The sequence below is a fragment of the Mauremys reevesii genome, linkage group 15, assembly GCF_016161935.1.
Source record: "Mauremys reevesii isolate NIE-2019 linkage group 15, ASM1616193v1, whole genome shotgun sequence".
Classification (NCBI taxonomy): domain Eukaryota; kingdom Metazoa; phylum Chordata; order Testudines; family Geoemydidae; genus Mauremys; species Mauremys reevesii.
Genome location: NC_052637.1, coordinates 26604852 through 26629111, shown reverse-complemented (window position 1 = coordinate 26629111; position 24260 = coordinate 26604852). Strand labels below are relative to the sequence as shown.

The 24260-nt window shown below is 42.4% G+C and overlaps 1 protein-coding gene across 5 annotated transcripts in view; it reads right to left on the bottom strand.

The window, feature by feature from the left end:
- The window catches only part of OGFOD3 (2-oxoglutarate and iron dependent oxygenase domain containing 3), an 88211-nt gene that overhangs the window by 61634 nt on the left and 2317 nt on the right, over positions 1-24260 (bottom strand). For 3 of the 5 annotated variants that reach the window (XM_039501044.1, XM_039501046.1, XM_039501045.1), the window contains exons 2-4: positions 23017-23234; positions 13071-13146; positions 11586-11628 (exon numbers count right to left, since the gene is read on the bottom strand). In XM_039501044.1, coding sequence (XP_039356978.1) covers positions 11586-11628; positions 13071-13146; positions 23017-23234 — 337 coding nt within the window. The remainder of the gene's footprint in view (positions 1-11585; positions 11629-13070; positions 13147-23016; positions 23235-24260) is intronic. The other 2 variants (XM_039501048.1, XM_039501047.1) reach the window with 2 other exon arrangements.

Sequence of the window (24260 nt, the reverse complement as noted above, 5' to 3'; positions counted from 1 at the left end):
ATGTTTGTGAGGCACTCAGATATCAGTGATATGGGCCATATGTACCTAGATAGAGAAGCATTGGTACCTATCCTCTCCATACCTTTTCTTCAGTTAAACCTTTTCTTTTCCCTCCCCCCAAAACAACAGCAAATTTTATTTCCCAGGAGCCTATCCTGTGCCTTACTCACATTGATAATATTGTAAAATTAAACAAAGAAAGTATGTTTAAGACAGCAGTTATTGATGTGACACCAAAAAGCTAAATCCTCCTAGAGCCAATGGTAACTATTGCATTTCTAACATTTTAGTTATTAAAAATGAAGATCTAGAAGGTAACTACAATTTTTCTCCCCAATCCTGAAAATTCAATCTATTTCCTCAGTCTGAGTCAAGCCATCAGAAACTCAAAACAGATAATGCAGTCTCATCAACTGTTGCCAATCCACTAGTATCTCAGGAAAATTTTAAACAGCAGCTTCTAAAGTTAGACATTTTTAAATCAGCAGGTCCAGATAACTTGCACCCAAGAGTTTTAAAAGAGGTAGCTGAGGTGCTCACAGACCATTAATGTTGATTTTCAAGAAGTCTTGGAGAACCGGGGAAGTTCTAGAAGACTGAAAGAAGCCAATGTTGTGCCAATATTTAAAAAGGGTAAATGGGATGACCCAGATAATTACAAGCCTGTCAGTCTGACATCAATCCCAGACAAAGTAATGGGGCAGCTGACATGGTACTCGATTAATAAAGAATTAAAAAAGAGTAACATAATTAATGCCATTCAACATGGGTTTATAGAAAATAGTATCAAGTTAGTTTGACAGGATCTATTTTTTTGTTTGAGACTACAAGTTTGGTTGATAAATATTAATGGTGATGTCATTTATTCAGACTTCTGAAAGGTACCTGACTTGGAACCACATGACATTTTGATTAAAAAACAGAATGATATAAAATTAACATGGCACACATTAAATGGACTAAAAGATGACTAACTGGTAAGTCTCAAAATGTAATTATAAACAAGGAATCACCATTTAATGGCTATGTTTCTAGTGGGGTCCTGGCAGAGATCGGTTCTTGGCCTTACACTATTTAGTATTTTTATCAATGACCTGGAAGAAAAATTCATCACTGATAACAGTTGCAGATGACATAAAAATTGGGGGAGTGGTAAATACTGAAGAGGACAGGTCACTGATGCAGCTTGATCTAGGTCACTTGGTAAAACAGGCACAAGTAAACAATGTGCGTTTTAATATGGCTAAATATAAATGTTCACGTCTAAGAACGAAGAATGTAGGACACACTTACTAGATGGGGGACTCTATCCTGGGAAGCAGTGACTGAAAAAAGATTTGCAAGTCATGGTGGATAATCAGCTGAACACAAGTTACCAGTGTGATGCTGTGGCCAAGAGGGCTAATGTAATCCTAGGATTCATAAACCAGGAAATCTCAAGTAGCAGTAGAGAGGTTATTTTACCTCTATATTTGATACTGGTGTAACCAGTGCTGGAATAGTGTGTCCAGTTCTGGTGCCCACAATTCAAGAAGGATGTTAATAAATTGGAGAGAGTTCAGCAAAGAGCCATGAGAATGATTAAAGGATTAAAAAAGATGCCTCATAATGCTAGGCTCAAAGAGCTTTATCTAGTTAAGCTTAAAGAGAAATTAAAAGGATGACTTGAACAGTCTATATGTATATGGGGAATAAAATATTTGATAATGGACTCTTCAGTCTAGCAGAGAAAGATATTATACTATCCAATGGCTGGGAGCTAAAGCTAGACAAAAATCGAACCAGAAATAAGATTTAAATTTTTAACAGTGAGGATAATTAACCATTGGAACAACTTATCAAGGATCATTGTGGATTCTCCGCTGGCAATTTTAAAATCAAGATTTACGTCTAAATCAGAATACATTTAGCTGAACCTGATTTAAAAACTGACTCAACTAATGTAATTTTCAGTGTAGGCAGGGGTCCAACTGGCAAGAGATAGTTAAATGAGATGACATCCTTTGAGGTGTACATTCTTAAATATTCTCACCATGGAATCCTGCCCTTCTCAAAGTGATACATACATGGCCTCTTTGCTACCTGTTTAACAGGACCTGTGATCACTCAAGTTGTTTGGATAGGTCACAGGCAATGATAGTTTTGGGGGGAGGAATAGCTCAGTGGTTGAGCACTGGCCTGCTAAACCCAGGGTTGTGAGTTCAATCCTTGAGGGGGCCCTATAGGGAACTGGGGTAAAAATCTGTCTGGGGATTGGTCCTGCTTTGAGCAGGGGATTGGACTAGATGACCTCCTAAGGTCCCTTCCAACCCTAATATTCTATGATCATACCACTAGATGATCTGTCCATACACAATGCAAACTCCATCTTTCCAGCAGGATGTGTTCTAGTGCTCTCATGGCCCTTCTTCATTAGGCAAGAGTCCACATTTTTATCTTTACATGTTATTTGAAGTACAAAGATGCCATACACAGATGACTGGGCTATCTAGTGGCAGCACAGGATATGGATACACAAGACTGCTGACCAGTCTAAGCTAACAATGCAGCTGCAGGTTCACCTCCAGCCTCATGGCAAGGTTTTTCACTCACCATTCCTCTAGGACCATGCTTGGCAAGGACATCGCAAGTAGCCACATGCAGCCTCTTAGCCAGAAAGTGTTGCTGCAACCAGGAGTCTTTGAATGCTCGGGGTTGAAATAGGGGAATCTCAATGGATTCTGCTTCAGCCCCCACAATGAGGAAATATCCCTCTTCCCCCATCCATCCATGTGTTTTAATCAGTCTTTTAAAGTGCATACATTATCAAGTTATTAAAATGGACACGGCATGGAGTGCACAGATCTCTCCAACCTTGTAGCGCCCCCAAAAGCATTTAGAAGACTAATGTAGACAAGTCATCCTACATCAAAAGTCAGCCAAGGAGAGCTCCTGCAATAAGCTTTATTCAAACTTCAGTGTAAAAGTCTTATTTAAGGCCTCAACTTCTGTGCAACAATCTAAGGTACAGCCATAACTGCGGAGTTGCTACAGAAGCTCTGTAATGGTTGTAAGCATTTTTATAGACAAAACCAGGAAATTTTATAACCAGGAATGGCAGGACACATAGCTGAATAAGTAGGTTTAATTTAAAAAACTCCTTTGCTTCTCAACTTCAATTTACCTTAAGCATTCATTCAAAATATCAATTTTCCTCTTGCTTCCTGAAGCAGCATGGGCTTGCAGCAATGCAGGGGATCCAAAACGATCAGTCCCGCTAATGAAAAGGCAGTGGATGGGCTCCCAAAAAATGAAAGATATCCATAGCTGGGAAGATAATGGCTGCAATATGAAGCCTGGAAAGGCAGATGGAGGAGACTGAAAAGAAGCAGGGAAGGGAATGAATAGCCCTCAGCACTGCCTTAGAGAGGGAAAGAAGACTGAATGCCAGAGGTATATAAGGGCTCAATTATACATATACACAGGGCTTCTATTTGTTCAGTTGCTGTCCTGAAAAGAAGCTGAATCACAGCTATTTTCGCATAAAGCTATCTGAGAACATTAGGCGCTTATTGGCCTTTCAGTACCATTTTCTACACTTGGGAAGTTAGCTTGGAGGAAGACTGTGGCAACACTACACCCAAACAAATCTCAGTGCTCTGATCCAGATACGTCACACCTCACTTCAGCTCAACACACCCAGCATGAATGCCTTGATAAAGCTTGTACAGAAATGGCAGGACGACTGCTAACACTTTCCATCCACCTTTTAAGAGTGATTATAATAGAACAATTTCCCTTATGCCATTGCACAGAATTCCTGCTAGGAAGATTCTGGACTTCCCTTGAAAGAATGAAGCACAAATGTAAACATCGTCACATCCCCAAGCCTTGTTAGTGGTTTCTTTGTCTATCATCCTCATATTGGGGAGACAACATTGAACTGGGATTTGCGGGTGCTCAGCAACACTGATGACAAAAGAAACTCACTCCTCACTTTAAAGCAGTGACAAAAGGGACATCTGACCCTTGCTTTGAACACTGTCTGCTAAACAGATGTCAACAAATAAATATCTGTCCTCTGCCTCAGCAACTCAGCTTTCTCCCCACACACACAAACCTTTTATCCCCCTTTGACAAATGGTTATTTAAAAGTGGTTATCTGAAGGGAAGCTGCATGGACACAAGCTGCCCAAGAGGAAAAATAAAACAAAACAGACTCCTGATTTTAGGTGGAAAGGTTGGTATTGCTCAGAACCTGCCTGATTTTCCGTATCTCTTCCACATCAACACTCCTGTGCTTGTGTGTGAAAAGTAATATCAGTTCTACAACCGCCAACTCTTTCTCAGCAGAACCAGACATTACCAGGCCCAACTGTATGTAGTCGTGCTCAGTTCTCAAAACAAATTCCACATTTCAACCTCCACCTCAATTTGAATCTTGAAAGAAGAGGTGCAAGAGGTGAAGTGTTCATCCACTGTGCTGCCTAGGCCTTTTGCAGATTAGGTTCATCAGGTACAATGCACACGAAGTCTAACTCATGTGGAAGTTCCCAGTCAGATTCCAGAGAACACAGGTTACCATAGTTAAACCAATATTTTGCCATGGTATCGATGCACCTTTGCATCGGATACAAATTTAATGCTTCTTGCTGATTAGTCAGGGTCAAATCTTCATGTCATGAAAATCTTGCTTTGTTCCTTTAATCCTGCTACAATTTTGCAAGCTTTATAAGATGACTCATACCCTAACTGCTATGGCTGGGCTTTAATTCCTGCCAAAGGAAAGAAATAAGGTTCAAATGGTTCCTTGGAGGAATATTAGAAACTGTACTAACAGCACTTTGTTGTGAGACACCTTTGGTCAGGGACGCAAGGTAGCAGAAAGGCCAAGATGGGTTGTGAAAGGTGTAGGCAGACAGGTATCAAGAAAAGCCGATTTTAGCGCTTACAGAGAATTAAGGAAAAATGAGGAGTCCTTGTGGCACCTTAGAGACTAACAAATTTATCTGGGCATAAGCTTTTGTGGGTTAAAACTCACTTCATCAGATGCATTAAGTGAAAAGCACTTGGGTTTTAGCCCACGAAAGCTTATGCCCGAATAAATTTGTTAGTCTCTAAGGTGCCACAAGGACTCCTCGTTGTTTTTGCTGATACAGACTAGCACAGCTACCACTCTGAAATCTGTCACCATGCAAGGCAGAGAATTAAGAAGCACCTCACAGGTGATCAGTTCAGCTTTCAGAGCTAGAAAAAGGGCTGGTAGAGTCTGCTTGTGCAGACAAGCCAGGGAAACAACAGTGAGCCAGCAGTGAAAGAATCCAATTCTCTCTGATCAACAAGGGGAAGGAATAGTCCAGGCAACAGCAGGAAATAGCTGGGCGGGACATCAAGCGACGTGGAAGATGCACATTGCCAAAAGAGATGTGGCAGCTACTTACAAAGGGGTAGTAAGATGCTTAATATATGGGAAGAACCAATTTGTGACCTGCAGGCAACGTAAGGGACAAGAAATGGGGAAAAGAAGTGTTATAGGGTGCAGAGGACCTGCCCCATTCCTGGGAAATAAAGAGGTAACAGCAATTCAGGGGTTATACAGATACTCCAGGGCCATGAACCAGGAACAGGATGGGAGATACTGCATGTGAGAAAGCTGTTATTCGCCCAGGCAAGAAACCCTGAGCTGGGGAATGTGTGGGCGCTTGTTACCTCTTTCTGTGACCAAGAAGTACAGTTTTCCCTGCAAAAAGGGGATCTGAACAGCTGACCCCGTGGGTTTGTGCTAAACAAGGAGTAACAGAGAGGCGACTATGGGAGGAGGAAAAGAGACTGCTCTCTGGTGTTTCTACACAAATGCCAATAGCACCAATAATCAACGGGATGAGTTCAATTTACATTGGAGAGAAGTCATGAGAACAGTAATTACAGGGCCATGAAGGAATGAATCACAACTGGAACATTAAACACAAGTAGGAACACAGTGTAAGGGAAGCATAGAAAAGCAAAGGTCACTGTCTTTGTAGAGAAGCAACTAAAAACTAAATGAAGGCAAGTGGCAATCATACCAACGAGAATGACAATAAAATAAAAGAATGATGAGTATAGCTATTTGAGCATCAGTCTGTAGAGAGATTAATCATGGTTCAGAAGCAGCACATAAGTGGGTGAGGTTCTCTGGTCTGTGTCGTGCAGGAGGTCAGGCAAAATTATTGTAATTGTCCCTGCCAGCCTTAAAATCTATGAATATTTATCCATGAATCATTACTGAAGGAGACAGGAGAAAAAGCTTAGCACCTTAACTTGGTGACTTCAGCAATTCAGAAGTTTGCTGGGAATTTCCTAACGTGTGAGGGTGGAAAAGTCAAGGAGAAAATAGTGTCTTACGCTTAAAATTTGTCAACAGAGGGGAAAAGAATAACAGACATAAAGGGAGGAGAAACTGACAGGCCAGAGAACACCGGTTCTTTGAGTTTAGTACATTAAGTCATGATATCGTGTCCAGCCAAAAAAATACCCTGAACCTCAATGACTCCTAAACTAAAAGGCATGGCAGGCAATATCCGGTGTGTCTAGCTGTGAAAAAACAATGAAAGGGTATAGAAAGTTAAGAGAGCTGGAATAGAGTCTACATCTTAATAGGAAGCAACTCAAATCAGGAGGACAATTGCAAACTGTGGAGAGATCAGTTTGGCTAAAAAGAGGTCTACAAAATTAAAAGGGAGGAAAAGGGTTTATATGAAAGATTTGAAAGATTTAAAAGTTAACAACTATCCAAAGAAAAATATGTGCAACTGGACAGAGAGTCATCCAACACACTTTATAAGCCCTAAGAAAATTTAAGAAGCAGGCTAATTCAAATCCAGTTCAACATGTGTGCAGTTTTTTTGGTAGGCGGAGAGAACAGCTAGATGAAATAAAATGTAAAGAAGTCTCTAAACCATCAGGAAAAGAGCGGAGGATGAAAGGCTCTAATGAGATAAGACACTTTTGTCTCGACATCACCAACATCAGACACAACACATCATAATCTGGCCTAACAGCTGAGAGCTTTTTGACTAATGGTGTGGGAAATGCAAGCACAAGCATTAAGTGAGATGGAGCAAAAAAAGACAGGGCAACAGTAGAGGAAAAAATGCATAAGAGAAAGTGAGAGTTAAAGAACTTGTGTCCAAAGGCCTCCCCTCTACTGACATGAAAGAGGATGGAGTAAAGCTTCAGCAAGCATCATGAAGGCAGATGACCCAAAATCTCAGTCCACTGGGGAAAAAAATAAGTCTGTGGTGAAAATAAATAAGACTGCATTTCAGTGGCGCTCTCTGGGTTAAGGGACCAGTGTGAGGATCATGTGTCCTAGGATCAGGCCTGCAGTCAGGAGACCAGAAAACCCAAACCCAAAGGAAGATGGGGGCTGAGGACTCTGAGAACCCCAGAGGTTAGGAATAAAATCACTCTATGGCAGGACAATGAGGGCACCAACTTAATGCAATTCTTTGCAAACCATTCACTAAAGCTAGCAGCACTTGGATAAGGGACATTTACCCTTGCTTCTTTCAAGTGAAGCAATCTGTTACCAATCTGCTGGAAAGCAAGAGCCGCCCCAGCATTCAAGGTCTGAAGCAGCCCACAGCCAAACAGTTTCTCTAATAGCTGCCAATCAAGACATGATTTCACATACTGCAATTATCCTTTATGCTGAGAAGAGTCCCTTGTCCTCAGATAAATCAGTAATCCAATTAATGCTCCCTTAGCCAATTCAAAGGGAATATATGTACCTAACGCTATTTAAAACTGTGCCCAATTCAATTGTTACATCAACATAAAATACAGATCCACAACACAATGATAGCTGATACAGTAATGAAAGAATTAGCTTTACACGAGCAGAGTTGGCATTCATTGATAATGAACTCAATGTTCTGTTCCCTGCAGAGTCAATAATAAAATACTTCCTCAAAATGCGGTGCTGTGAGGATGATTGTACAGTGCTTGGAACATGCTATATAAATGCTAAGTGTTGTTACTATAGCATAAGTGGGAATATTTATGTAAAATGCAAGAGGTTCAGTGGGATGCCCCATTATCTACTGTTCTGTGAATTATTTTCCAAGCCCTCAGATCCTTCCTTTCACCTAATTATTTTTTTTTTTTTTTTTTTACAAAAAGGGACAAAGGAGGAACTAAGAAATAATTCCACGTGTGGGATCCTGGGCACAATATAAAGCTAGATCTACAGTTGACGTGAAGGCTGTCTTCTTCCGAAAGACAATCCAAATACCATTTCTATTTCTACCTAAACTTAGTACCAAAGAAAGCAACATATTTCGTGGGATGATGACAAAACAAAGGAGCTACTGACTCCACAATATATCTCAATCTGGTTCAAATATAATCTGGAAAAATTTAGGATGATAGCTCATACCTACAAGGAGTCCCTGACTTCCTTGTTTTAGCATCTTTATTTAACGTTCAGACACATTCTATGAGACATCAATGTGTTACTGTAGGTGATGCCAGATACTTTTACATCCTCTGCCATAAACTAGTGAACATACTGTATTTAAATACAGAACAAGGTTAGTGTATGTTCCAAGATGTGATGGAGAGGCTGGAATAGATTGGAACTGAGAAACCCCCCCAGGACATTACATTCAATTCCACAGTTGCATTAATTTATTCTACTGCCACAAAACCCATCTTCCTTTCCATGCCCTCCACCCCCGAAACAGCCAGCTATGGATCAAAGTTGAAAATACTCATTGGGAAACATTTGTTGATCATTATTTTTTATCTTGATTTGGACAACAGGTTTTTCATTATGCTCTCCAAATGGCCCAGCTCCACTCCCCAGGCTTTGGCTCCCAGCGCAGAACCTCCTTCCCTCCCAAGTGCACCATGGAATAAGGAAGTTTGTAGCCATCTTATTTCCCCAGGCCTCAGCTACTGCACTCTTTTTCAGGCTGCCTAGCTCATCAGCCCACATTTCTGTCTACCCCATTCCCTGGCAACAAGCTGGATTCCATCTCTCTCCCCCACCCCCAATACCTTGCTACCTGGCTTCACAAAATAGCATCAGAGACATGGACTGTAAATCCAATTAAATCTGCAGAACAAGAGACAGCTACATGCAGTTCCCAGCAGGGCAGAGAGACAGCTATAACATATGTTTTGATTCATATTTGAGGTTCTTTCTGCAACCACAAGGTCTAGAAATGATTTCATATTTTAATGAAAGCTGAGATTCTAGAGCACAATTCTGCAGCAATGGGGTGAATTCCACAACTGCTAAATTGTGGGATACACAGGACCCTGAATAAGATGTTTCCTATCCTTTGTTACATGCTTTGGTAAGCAGTGAAATAATTAAGGATGTTGTCTTTTAAATTAGCATTGCTGCTATCGGAGTTAGAACCCATTGAAATGGAGCAGTTCACACCTGAGAGTTTTTTTTCAGGTCTCTGAAAAGCTGGGAAGGCATCTCTGAATTGGTTACACTCAGCTTGTGTTTTCAAGGTTTTCTTCGCAACCATAAACTGGAGACTTATGGAGGAGGGTTAAAAATGAAAGCTGAGACTTTAGAGGACAAGTGAGAGGCCTGTTCACATTCCCTTAGACAGTTCTTTGCACTCCACCCACAGGGTTACACTGACACTTGGGGAAATTGGCTTTAAAGCAAGAACCTAGTCTCTCGTGACCAAATCATTCCATCTTTACTCAAGCAAAACTCCCAATAATTTCAATGGGGACTTTGCTAAAGTAAGGACTACTGGGGTTTTTGCCATTAGAGAAAAATAAAATTTGTTTGGCAAAGGTTAGTAGATTGGAACTGTATGACTGAATCACATTACATAGAAACAGACATCCAACAGTGCACCTACTCATAAAGCGGGCGGACAGAAATGGGATTCAGGAGGAAAACAAATATTACACCAAACTTTTCCTTGCTTTGACTAAAACAAGACAAAATGAAGTCACTTATTCAGTAGTTAATCAAACTATTAATTTTGTAGCTGCAGCTATATTTCTACACTGCAATGGACAAATCCATAGATTTGAGACCGACATGGTGATCTGAGTGCTTATGTAACTCACCCACCCACCCACACCTCCTTGGGTGTGGTGTTCTGCCCCATCTAGTGGCACTGAGACCACTTAGAGAGAGAGTTAAACAAGTCTGTTCTACAGCTTTAACTAAGAGTCAGTTGGTTTTTAGCTCATGCGGTAGAGGCTCATGCATTAAGCTCCAGAGGTCCCCAGTTTGATCCTGCCCGCCGACGATCAGAGTCTGTCGGCATTACAGAGTCTGCCTGAAAATAAAGGAATATAGCTATGGTAAACATGTCTTGCATTTCCACAGGTTTTATATGTCACTCCACCTGTGCAAGGATTGCAGCTGGAGAGTTGTGGCACTTGGTTAGTGAGAGAAAATAACGGGAACGTAAACTGGGATTACAAACAGCTGAAAAAAAGTCAGGAAAAATAAAGGCTACAACATCAAAAAGTAGCATCAACTGCAGGAAAAAGCAAATGGTATTATTAGTCCGAGTAAATGAAGGCTTTATTTAAAATTTAACATTTAACTCCTTCCCCTCCTAACTTCTCTTCTACCCTTCCAATGTGTATTGCCAAAAAACATCAGCCTTCATCCATTTCTGCAGAGGCAGGTCACAATCTACTTTCTCCAAACCTGGGGGACAGAGAACTCTTCCCAGATGAGTGGTTGTTCTCCATGGGGTTTTGGGGCAGTGCTCATTAAAGAGCTGCTATACTGAGGCCTCCTTGGAAGAGACTTGAACCCTTGATTTACAAACATTTTTTGTTTCTGTGTCTCATTTCCCTCATTCCTTACTGACAAGGATATGTGCATGAAAATGAGAAAAAAAATTCTCAAATTTCTATCAACTCCTTGTTCATTTCCTTTCTAGTCCTAATTAAGCAGAAGATTAAAGCAGGTGCTTAACTTTAAGCATGCAAGTAGTCATACCAGGCTTTAACAATCATGTCATCTTCTACCACAAACTGGGATGTCACAGATTACCAATATAGGTGGGGAATAAGCAGCCAACTCTTCAGAACTAAAGACTCTATTCCTCACACAAATATGCTGGGAATAAAGAGTGAGGGAAGAGAAATGAAAGGGAATGTACATCAAAGGAAGAGAATTGTTTTTTAACAGAATGTTTTTCAAAGGTCTTCTTGAGGCACCAAATACGTTTCATGTTACCCCAAAACTGATCTCTAAGGGGTTTCCACAGTTTATTTTAGAGGCACAGTTTTGAAGAACCAGGAGTCAGAGGTCAATGCACCAGTGCTGTAGTTAATAGCATCCATGTCCATAGCACAATATCATGCACCAGACTGCAGAGTACAGCACGGGTGTTATATTTACAAACTGAACAACAGGGAATGAGTAAGTTCTAATGCAAATGCCATGATCTCTACTACTGAGGAAGAGCAACATCTCCATAAGGAGATCTTGCCAAATCAGGGTTGCCAGAGGAATTATCCATCCTACTTCCTCCCCTTGCCCCCTCCCAAAAATGCATTTAAAACCTGAAAATCTTGCCTTGACAACAGAAGAATGTAAAAGGTAACAGGACGCTGCTCACCCCTCCATCAGATCCTCCCAAGGACAGTCCCCTCTCCGCTATTCTGCAGGTGAAATAACAGTCTCAAATCAGAACTACAGCCAGACCTCTTTGTCCTTAACAATACAATTTACAATGTACAGCTGTCGGGTAAATATTAGCCAACACAACACACGTAATGAGCATTAGTGAAGAGAGTTGTCATTGGCTTGAAATCCTTATGATCTTGCTGTTACGAGTCACAAGCAGGCAAATAAACCCATGATACCAAGAAGGGTAGAGCATTTGCTTGCAAGAAGGCGGCTGCAATGTGGGGCAGTCTCAGTCCTCTTGTGGGAATCCCAAAGACACTTAAAAAAAAAAAAATCCCTGGCTTCCAAAGATATCCTGCCAAACAGGACTAATGTGAAGAGTCCTACTTTTCGATTCTAAGGGCAATAATAGAAAATCTCTACATTATACTGGAGTATCAAAAAAAAGACCAGAATTTGAAAGGGATGGACCCTTGAGTTAGCTGGTGAACAAGCCATTACAACATCTGTGAGGACTGGGATCTATACCAGTCGTGCATCAGCAGGGGGCTAGGAGACTTAAGGCTATGTCTACACTACAGACCTGAGAGTGGTACAGCTGTACTGCTACAGCTGTGCCGCTGTAAAGTCTCGCATGTAGCCACTCTATGCTTGCGGGAGAGAGATCTCTTTGCCGGCATAGTTAAACCACCCCCAACAAGCAGCAGTAGCTATGTCAGCAGGAAAGCATCTCCCGCCAACATAGCGCTGTCCACATTGGCACTTCTGTCGGTGAAACTTACGTCAGATGCGGGGGTGTTTTTTTCACACCCCTGAGCAACAAAAGTGCTAGTGTAGGCAACAAAAGTGCTAGTGTAGACATAGCCTCAGAAGCAGTGTTCTCAGTCAACCCACAGTTTACAATACAGACCACATCACTCAGGCAGCCCCTAGTGTTTGGTTACTGAAAACAACTGGTATTCAATTAGGCTGTTCATCTGCCCAGCTGTGTCAAGTTCAAGCATCTCTTAGCACTTGACCACAGCACCACACACTGGAGTCACAGAGGAAGCCATCTGCCTTACTGCATTTTGTTAGCTCTAGCTCATAGCTCACAGCAGCTCATAGCTACTACTGTACTATGCACAGAAAGGAGATAGGGTTACAAAAAATGGGGGAAAGTCTGACCAGGAACAATGGAGCAAATGAAAATCCCTAATTCAATCCAGGACAATACCATATTTCCTTCTATTGGGGCATGAGTCTTCCTCCCCAACCGCCAGTGAATAAGACAGAGTGTCCCAGATGACTAGAGCAGTCAGTTGCAAAATAGAAAAAGACTTTGGGAAAGATTTTAACACTCTGAACTGTTAGCCTTAGTCCTCAGCTAATGACCTTTGCACCAATGACATGGTGTAAACACTTTCAATGTAATCCCACTTGCCTCTAGTCCAATGCTACTAAGGTGATTTTTTAAGGCTAAAAGAAAAATTACCTACGGATTCTTTCAGCTTCCTCCCTGGTGATTACTGCGTCTGTTATGCCTCTTCCACACTTTCTAGGAGTGCACCCTGGAGATGGACGATAAAAAGCAAAGACTACATTACAAAGAAGCACACACTGAATCTCAATATCCCACCTCCCAGTTTCCCAAGTTTTGTTCTCCTTGAAAGGAAAACGGACAGGTTAAAAAGGATATTTTGGAAACCGATTTCTTGACCTGATTACTATCACCTTAGATCGTTAAAACTAAAACCAATCCAAATTTACATTTCATTTTGAGTCCCAGTTCTCATACATGAGCAAGATATTTGGGTTAAACACAATGCAATGGAATGCCATGCTCTTAAAAATAAACTATTACAATTAACATGAAAACAATTCCTGGAAACATTTATTTTGCTCCTAGGTTTCTGTAAAAATAAGCTTGTTAAAAATAAAAATAAAGGCTTACATGCTAACCTATGTCCCTTTGATAATCTATCAAAATAAAGAGACTCAGTGCAGCCTGAGATTAAGACTTAATGCCAGAGAAGTTAGCCTTTGTTTAGAATGGTATCATGTGTCAGGTATGACTATATCAGAGACACTGTACTTCATTCCTGTACGTATGAAATCGGAAGTGGGAAACATAATGACCTCTCACTTCTTCCCAAGGGCAGAATTAAAGAAGGCAAAGATTCCTGCTTGCATAATGGTCCTTGGAATGCAGAAAGATATTGGCTGGCCTGGCCCCACATGCAGCATTTCAGCCCACAGGCAAGCAGGGGCAAAGAATACGAGATGGTTCAGGGTCTGGCAGTTCTACACAAAGCTTTTCAGCTCATGTCAACAGTTCAAATCCAGCCTTGGTCTGAAACGATTTACTATCCAATGACCTAGGTGCAATGGGTTTTTCATTTCTGTGCATTTTCTAGTGGATGACCATCCCAAATCACGACACACATCTCTACCTCAATATAACGCTGTCCTCGGGAGCAGGGGCGGCTCTAGACCCCAGCGTGCCAAGCAGGCGCTTGGGGCGGCCGTTTCCCGGGGGGGCGGCATTTGGCTCCGGTTGAGCTCCCGCCGGCATGCCTGCGGCAGGTCCACCGGAGCCCGGAACGAGCGGACCTGCCGCAGGCATGACTGCGGCGGGTCCCGTCTTCCCGCGGCTCCGGTTGAGCTCCCGCAGGCATGACTGCGGCAGGTCCGCTGGTCCCGGGCTCCGGTGGACCTGCCGCAGGCATGCCGGCAGGAGCTCAACCGGAGCCGCGGGAAGAGGGGACCCGCCGCAGGACCGGGGAAGGGCGGCGCAGCGCTCCGCGCTGCTTGGGGCAGCCTACTTTCTAGAGCCGCCCCTGCTCGGGAGCCAAAAAAATCTTAACACATTATAGGTGAAAACACGTTATATCTAACTTGATTTGATCTGCCCGAGCGTGCAGCACCCTCCCCCCCTCCCCCGGAGCGCTGCTTTACCGCATTATATCCGAATTCGTGTTATATCGGGTGGCGTTATAATGGGGTAGAGGTGTACCACCACAATTAGCGCCCTAGAAATTATTATTTGTATTATCCTACGCCTATGAGGATGGTCCAGGACCCCACTGTACAAACACAGAACAAAAAGATGGTCCCTGCCCCAAGGAGCTTACAATCTAAGTAGTTTGCAGTCTCAGCAGAAAGGCCAGGGATTGGATTGCCATGGGGAGCAAACGAGCGCCGTGCAAGTAAAGGGAAGGCCCACCAGTCCACCTCTACTGGAAGAATGAGGATTGCCACACAGGGCTGTGGAAGTGAAATATACTAGGAGCACAGGAGTGCATATCAGCTGAATCTTGCAACACCATTTAAGAGATCCAGCTTCAGGACTAACCTTAAGCATCTCTGCAATCAGCCCCATGCTAAGATCTTGGTGGTAAAGAGTTCTAAATACTCTTCTGTGGCCTGAGAAGCCAGCTCATGAAATGATGACCTGAGATGATACTAATCATCCCTTCCCTCCCAGCTGCATAGAAGTGTGCCATGAAGTCAGCAGGCAAGCAATGAAGGGCAGAGAGAGAAAGACAGACTCAAGAATATAACCATGGAGAAGAGGCAGGACCCATAATTCCCAGGCCTGAGGTGCCCTGATTGCATTTATAAGAGTAACTGTCCAAGAGGGCATCTCCGTTGCCTGACAAAGCACCAGAAAGGGTATAACTGGGACATTGAAGACTGTCACCTCCATCAGCTCTGCAATTTTGTAGTGTGTGCGTGTAAACCAATTATTCAAGTAATTTCCCTTTGCTGCTATGTGAGAGCAAAGGGCTACAAGGTGAGACAGAGAAGAGAGGAGACCATGGGGATACAGCTTCAAATTACATGGCAAATAACCTTTAAAATCCACTTCTGCAGAACACAGCAATAATATAAAAGTTAAAAAGAGAAGCCAGCACTACAAATCTCGTACACTCTTTATCTAGTAGTCCTTGAGGAATCACAGATGTCCAATCCAGAGTAGCTTCAGGGCAGGAATAACAACTAAAATGTACTGTAAACCACAGAGTCCTTGAGACTTGGCATTTTATAGATTTTTATTTTTATTTTTTGCAGAGGAAGCGGGGGGGTAATTATAAAGCAATAGAAAAGCCTAGATCCACATATTTGCTGACATCCCCCAGTACACTTACTGCTTGTGAACTGAGTTTTCTCAGACAACTATCTGCTCATCAGAGCACATAAAGGTGCCGGGGGGAAGGAAAGCACTTCTAAAAAATCAGTGAATGCATCTACGCAATCCAACATCATCAGGCAAACTGTAAACAAGAGCAAGAACAGGGCAATGGGAACAAGAAGCAATTGGCATGGGCGAAAGGCATTACAAAACTCCTCTCCCCACCTTGGTGAGAAATAGCTACATCTGTCAGCCTTCTGGACCTGTTCCAAAGTCCAGCCATTTCTCCAAGGCTTAGGGAAGGGAAAGAAGCAAGGAGGGATGCAATTGGTGGGTAGAGTGGGCTACTGTTTTCCTTCAATTGTTAATTTTTGATTACTATTTTCTTGTTTGGGTATAAGAGGAGGCTGATAGTTTTATGATTTGTTTCAAATATCTGTCAGAGGCACTTAGAGCCCTGAATAGAGTAGATTGCATGTATACACACAGTTTCTTTCCCCTCCACACACACACACTTTGTCTGCTCTCTCCAATTATCAATCACAGATCTGTTTTTCCCGAACAAACATGATCCTCATGGCTCAGTACTTCCTGCTTACCCCTGTCAATCATCTCTCTCTGCATTGTCCAAAAAGGGATTTTTTTTCTCTAAATCAAAAAGGGTAAAAATTAAGTAGACAGGGCCAGTAACAAATCCCTGGGAAAGACCATCTAACCGGATTACATACCAGAATGATTAATGGTGTGCTCCATGAGTATTCAACAATAAATCACCAAAGTGTGCTGAAAGATTCATACTCCAAGAAGCAAACAACAATCAATTATTTGGGAAGCGTCAGGGGAATTAGACTATATAATGCAATGCCAGCAAAGAACCTTGCACTGCAGCAGGAACGTAGCAAAGACTGTGCTTAGCTACTACACCAAAGGAACTGTCTGCATCAGTTTTCCCCCATTGCCCTCCCTAGGTTAATAGGGAGAAAAACAGGATCCAGGACCATCACTAAGCGGAAATTACAGTGTTTTGCATCAGACGAGAAACTTCAATATGAACTACTAGGACCGAGCAGGCCATAGAGAGCACTCAGTAGTAATGCCAATCACAAGTATTTAAAAATCATAACTCAGGCCCCAAATAATCACAAGGTTTTGTTTCTGTTTTTTAAAAGAAATACATTGAGGCAAGTTTTCAAGATTTTCCCTGCAATCAGGAAGGCTACGAACTCACCTTTTTTCTTAAATGAATGCTGAAATTTTCACACAATCACTTGACTCCAGGAGCTGAGGACTGTCAGAACACCAAATATTATGAGACTTCTTGTATTTCCAACTCTCATGATTTTATCACACCAGGTCTGAGTGGATGCCCCGCAGCCTCAATTTGTAACAAACCCGTAAACCAAAACCCTTTTGACAAGATTTTTGCCTGCCCAGCCCCAAAAGACACAAGAATTCTATGTTGCTGTGTTTTTAAGAGGCAGCTAAAGAGGGACTGAATTTTGGTTCCCAGAACTGTTGGTGTAAACTACCAGGCAATTTATTTTTAACAGCCTGAACCACACAACCATCACCGAATCTTTTTGCAACAATTACCACCAATAATACCTTGTATAATATATGCTCCTAGTGGTATCTGTAACTCCAATACACCAGTGGTGAAGGAAATAGAAGCCACAGGAAGAATGACTGAGCATTAAGCCTGAAAATTCAGGGAGTAGAACTTGATTGTTTCACCAGAGAACAGGATTGAAAGCCATAGGCCAAGGGGAAAAGATGGATCTTGAGATGAGATTTTAAAGAGAGTCTGGAGGACAACTGAGCAGGGAGGCTTTTCCAGATGGCAAAGACAGCCTGAGGGCAGGGGGAGGCGGGGAGACCTTCGACCTATCGTGGAGAGAATTAGTCTCATACTGGAGGACCAAGGAAAACAAACTGTAGGTAAGAGGAGCTGAGATTCAAGAAACAGAAAGACTGAAGCTGGTGAATCAGGATTAAGCAAAAGCACAGAATAGGAGATGATGACATGAATAAGAGCTTTGACAAAGGTATTCTGAAGGTAACAAAGATTTACAAGCCTAGATATAAGCAATACAAAGATATTTCAGGAGTTAGTCAAATCAGCTAGGCCCTGACAGTAAGAGATGAACACAAAATGTGAGTCTAGGCAGAAGCAGAAGGTGGAGCTGGTTTGTTTGAAGATTATTTTATCAATTATCGATTAGAAAGGTCCCACTTTCAGATAAAGATGCACTTTAAATGGTAACACTTAAAGACAGATTTAAAAATATACTGATATTTTTAGCTTCTACCTTCGCCCTCCCCAACTCCAGACTCTGTTCTTTATTCAAACCAAATTCCTTTACTTCTGTTAGTTTTCCTAGAGAAAAATTTCATAGAAACCTAGGCTGGTTTCACCTTCACAATGAAATTAGAAATGGGGGGGTAGTTTCACAGGGTTTCAAGTGTCAGTAGGGATACTGCGTCCAGTTGATACAAAGACACTCAGTGATATACTATCAGCATCACAGCTTTAAAACTGCAAGCTGCATGTCTTCTCTGACAAGGATCAAGAAGAACGTATCAAGATACTCAACAAGTCAGAGACACACGGCAATCACACAACCTATTCAGTATGTTGGAGGAAGAAAGAATGTACCCAACACCATACAGCTGGCCAGACCTCCTACACCTTACTTTTTATCTGAAAAGCTACATGCCTAGGCACCATACAATGAAGAGGCTGTGGTAACTGGGGAATGCTCCCAGAAGCAAAAAGTTCATTCGTCACAAAGTTCAACTGATGCAACCCATCTCAGAGCAACATAGCAAGAGGGAAAGATGGCTAGGATGACATTCTTGTAACAATACTTGCAGCCTAGTTGCTGGATCTTCTGATCCTACTTGTCACACACGTCCCATCTGCCTTTCTGTATCCACTCCTCTAACCTCTAGATGATGTCACATTGAAGTTACCACCTGGACCTGCCTCATCACTGACAGGGAGAAGTACCATTACAGCACAGAAAGCAATCCGCACAGAAGGTTTATCAGTAGAACCATGACTACCACCATAACTTTAGAGTGAAAAGCACACTTTGAGGAGGCAGCATAAGAAAGGTTTGCACACATGATTTAGAATGCAGACCACAATTCCTATGATCATGATGCACCACATCTTATTCCCTAAATACATAAAGCCAGGAGCTCAGCCTCTGACAAGCAATGCTCTGAATTTCCATATGAGGAATGTTCACTACCATGCAATGGTCAGGAATAAACTTTCAGCTGTGTGACACCAATTACAATATCAATTGAAGCAGACTGGAAGCACAGTGCTTTAAAACCAATTATAATGGCTCAAAATCCAGTCCCGGAGGCCTTCTTTAAGTCTCCTATTGTTGTCACATTGGATGCAGGAATTACCACTTCAAGTGCTGAAAACTCCAAGCTATGGTGTACTAGTCTGGATGCAGAAACCACATTAACAGAAATCTAGGCCAGCATCTGAATGTTCAACTGTATTTGAATCTTTACATGGATTTTAGGTGAACTTTGGAAAGTCGGCCTAAAATATTTATAGGCAGGGATATTCAGCACATTTGTAGCTACTGATGACAGCAGATGATAGACCATTACATTATTTTATACTTCATGAAATACAGCCTCAAATATTTAATAGCAACAGTTTCTTAAGCTTTGGCCCCAATAATAAATAAAAACATAATTTAAAGCAAAAGCTAAGGAGTGAACTTATAGCCACCACTCTGCTTTTGCATTTTAAGACCGAGTGAAAAAACACAGTAGCCTCATTTTTCAAAACCAGCACTTCTGATTTATGGACAGCAACTCCAGACTCTCCATGTTTAGTTCCATATACCTCCAGCTTTCCCTGTGCCATTTTCTCCAAAATCCCATCAAGACCAGCACTTACTTTACTGTCTCTCTTTCAAATAGCCAAGGAGCAATGCAGAGGCACTGTATACAGCCCATAGGAAAAATATACACTCTTCTGGACTGTGTGTCAAGCAGCCCTTGTGGGCAGTGGAGTTCAAAAACAGCCAGGATGTAGTTACCTATATAGGTTACTCCCTCAAATATAGCTGATTATATCTTTGTGTTCTTCACTCATTATGGCCAGAAAGAGGAAGTGTTGTCCCCTATCTGTAACTGACTGGTTTGAAACAATTTGGGAGGTTACAACCCTGGAAAAGTTAACTCATGTCAAAGACAAATTCACTATTATGCATTATGAGCCTCTTTTTTGGATCTGAAACTGGCTAAGCCCATAAGAAACGCTAGCTCTAAATAGATCTAAGAAAACATCTAGTGGCTTGCTGGTCGCTATCCATATACTTTTAATGGTCATTGGATGTTTGTCTGAGCGCTTTGGATAAGCAATGGCAAATAAGTGAATGACTGATACAAGTAATGAACAACAGAACCAGTCAGATTTTGTTCCATAATGAAACAAAACAAGGGTGGAAAAGTCTAGTTTTAATGTAAATAAAGAGCTAGCGATAGTGGTTTTCTTCATGTCTGGGCTTCTGGGTGGAGGCTGAGTGTTTGCAATTGCTGCTAGGCTATGATCAGAGTTCAGACTGTATAAAAAAAATGATCACTTTAACAAATGAGGAATTTTATTGATGATTCTTCTGCTATATCTCAACATTGGATTAAAAGAACCTTCGGGTTCTTCTACAAGAAACTGTGCCAAACCTCCACAGGATGCTGCCAGGCTGAGAATCCCAAGAGGGCTGCAACTGGACTCAACACCAGAGGGCAATAATCGTCATCTTCTTAACTCTTCCCTGAATCCGCACTTCAGAAATGATGACAATTCACAGCTCTGTGCTCAGCTGTATAAAGGGAACAGATTTTGCATGCTGCTACTGCTGGCTCTGGATGTACTTGTAGTTCTATTTTGCTACCTAATTACCCTCTTAAAAATAAATTATTTTACAAAATCAGGACCCAGAAGATACCCCTGACCTAGTCTGTGTCCTTCTTAACAGCAAGGGCTGGGAGCATTTTGGAAACAAGAATCTCAACCTAGAGAAGAGGGGGAGGGACATGGATGGAAATGCCCTCGCATCACTTAAACTCTTAAGACAAATGATGCTGATGAGCTGCAAGAGGGAACTCATCCAGTTTTCCTGAGCTGGAAGGATGGTGACTGCTGAGACTGGGGGACAGGAGCGTAAAGATAAAAGCCATTGGAACATCGTAAACACTGCTGTTGAGGCATCAAACAGTGATGCAGGGAGGAGCTAACTTCTGGCAAATGGCCAAAAGGAGCAGATGTTAGGCTGAAGCAGAATGAAACAGTTAAGGTATAAAGTACAGTTTCCAGCAGACTACTCAAAGCTCTGGAGCTGAATCCAATTTGGCAGCACACCAGGCTAAATGTAATCATCCCTTTTCTGAGTCACTAAGCCACCTGCAAACTACCTTTGGAGCGACAGCAGCTTTCTGGCCTTGTCACAGTATAGCATGGAATATATTTCTTTAATCATCTCAACATCACCCCCTTGTGGAGACCAAGCGAAAGACAAGAGCTGACCAACCACAAAATTCAATACACATCACAATATAAATTGAATTATCTTGTTAATAAAGCAGGTTTGGAAAAGCATCAAATACCTCAGGTGAATTCTTGAAAACATAGCATATAGGGCCAGGTTTTTAAAAAGTAACCACTTACGGTTAAAAAAAATAAAGTATCATAAGTGAAGAAAGATATAGCATCTAATAGCTCAGAAACAAAGTGAAAGGTTTCCTCTACCCAGCTTTAGAATGGCTCTAATGTAGCTCCAAAGCTACTCTCCCTTTATGTGATTGGCTCTGCACCTATAAAGACATCATCTGGGCTAAATAATTCAATCATAATACAAAGCTAAAGGTGTACAGAACTAGTCCATAGTGCAGGAGTATGTAGGGAGTGGCCTGGTCAGTGCTGCGAGGGGAAGCAGAACCCTGGGGGGGAGGGATTGCTGGCCAGCAAAAAATAATCAGATGAATAAAAATAATTTGAGTCCAGCTCACTCACAGTTATTGGGCTTCAGGCAAAGATGACTGCATGAAATTCTCTACCCTGCATTATGCAGGAGGCCAGACTAAATGATCATAATGGTCCCTTTTGGTGATGAGATCTATGAATTAGGAAAATATTTTCACATATCCAGAGCCAAGAAGTTTATCAATCCAGCAAGCTCTCCAGCAGGGATCTACAATATAGCGTTTTCTTTGAGCCCGGGGAGATGGAATAAATCCCAAAAGAGCAGCACCTGCAGGTGTCATTGGCCACACCAACTATGCCCAAATTCCACTGCAACAGATGTGGGAACTACATGGCCCCTGAGTGGGCGTCATGTTTAGTCTGAGAGTCACAGGAATCATCTAACCTTGCCACAGTGGTTACATTTCAGACCAACAGTGCCCAGGTTGGCACCAAGGTATTTAACACCAAGGGGAGATAAAAAGCTTATTCACGCATCCCTGGGAGTGCCACTCAGAACCTGAGCAGAAGACAGCCCACCCTCTGGGAGAGTCCAGCATGAACTTTCCCCATTTCCCAAGGAATCCCAGAACTCATAAGTCATTGTGCTATATCATATACCCCAGAGGAGAGGCAAATCTCACTATCTCTAGAAGCTCCATCATCAGGAACCCAAAGTAATCATAAGTGGATGGGGAGATAGGTAGCTAGTTGAGAGAAAGCAGTCTCCGGAGCTGGATCTATTACTTGGAAGGGGATGTGTAACCAGAGACAGAATCCACATGCCTACTGCATTTGGGAGTGACAATAGCAAAGCTGTGTTTTCATTATCAGTGACCACTTTGCAGGGGAAACTGGCTCTTAACTACGGTACTTAAAGCACATGATTCTGGAAACAACCTGTACCAGAAGCTGGCGCCTGTGTGATTACTGTGTGCTCACAGTGCAGATGGTACCCAGAATTAGTTCCATTATACATCCTGAATTTTATTTACAAACTCCCACTAGAGGTGTCAGCATAGCATGAAAAGGAATGAGATTGGCTTAGCAGGGAGTCTAATTTCACACTGCCCTAATGAAGCAGTTTGGGGTGGGGAAGGTGCACAGAAAGACAGCAAAGTGCTTTTGGAACCAGCAGATCCTGGAGTGATATAAGAGACCTGAGCATTTGGGAAGTCAAGGAATGTGTGAGTTATGATGAGGTACATGCTATAGAAAGAAGAGGTGACTTTAGGGACTCTAGTGGAAATGAGACAAGCCTGCTGTGGCACGAGAGGGCTGCCCTACTCCATGACACTCATGTACAAATACCTTCAAATCTTTTATGGCTGTCGTAGTCCTCGGAGCAGGGCACCTCAATGAATCTGTCCTGCAGACTTTCGCTGTAATGAGCCAGAACCTCGGCGACCCCATCTTCGCTGACCAAGTAGCTCCAGCTCAAGAGGCTAACGAGGACAGCAGAGGAGACTAGGAATGCGACTTTCAGCCACTTCCTCCGTGACTCTTGGTGGGCTCTGCTTTTTCTCACACTAAGAACAGAACACAGATAAATCCCTGTGTAAACAAATAACAATCTTATATACTGTTCTGCATTGCAGTGATTAGGAATCACCTTGGGAGCTAGCTCATCAGCTGGATGAACATTCCCAGCCCTGTATCAACAAACTGTAATAAGCAGGGCCCTACCAAATTCACACCAACGAAAAATGCAACATGGACCGTGAAATCTGGTCTTTTGTGTGCTTTTACCCTATACTATACTGATTCCACAGGGGAGAACAGTGTTTCTCAAATTGGGGGTCCTGACCCAAAAGGGAGCTGCAGGGAGTGTCACAAAGTTATTTTAGGGTGGTCACGGTATTGCCACCCTCACTTCTGTGCTGCCTTCAGAGCTAGGCAGCCAGAGAGCAGTAGTTGTTGGCCAGGCACCCAGCTCTGAAGGCAGCGCCTCCCGCAGCAGCAGCACAGAAGTAAGGGTGGCAATATCATACCATGCCATCCTTACTTCTGTGTCCCAGCCAGCAGCTGCAGCTCTCCAGCTGCCCAGATCTGAAGGCAGCACTGCCACCGCCTGCAGGAGCACAAAAGTATGGGTAGCAGTGCCGCAACCCCACACACACACACACACCACGACTCCTTTTTGGGTCAGGACCCCTACAATTGCAGCTCTGTGACATTTCAGATTTAAATAGTTGAAATCATGAAATTTATGATTTTTCAAAGCCCTATGACTGTTAAATTGACCAAAATGAACCGTGAATTTGGTAGGGCCATAGTGATAAGGCTGCAGATGCTTAACAGAAGTGCATGTGAGTATCTAGGATCATGCCAGACTTGGAAGAATTATTAATTTTTCCTATTTGTTTTAAATCAATCCTGATTTTTTTTTAAATGATCAGTTTAAAGCTTCCCCCCGCCCCATTTCCATCAATCAGGGTCTGTTTCCAGAGGAACCAGTAGGAGTTAGCAGAACTCTTGTAAATTGTAGATGCTCAGAGCTGCACATGGAGCTTTATCATCCCTGATCCTTAAGACTTTAGGATCTAACACTCCCC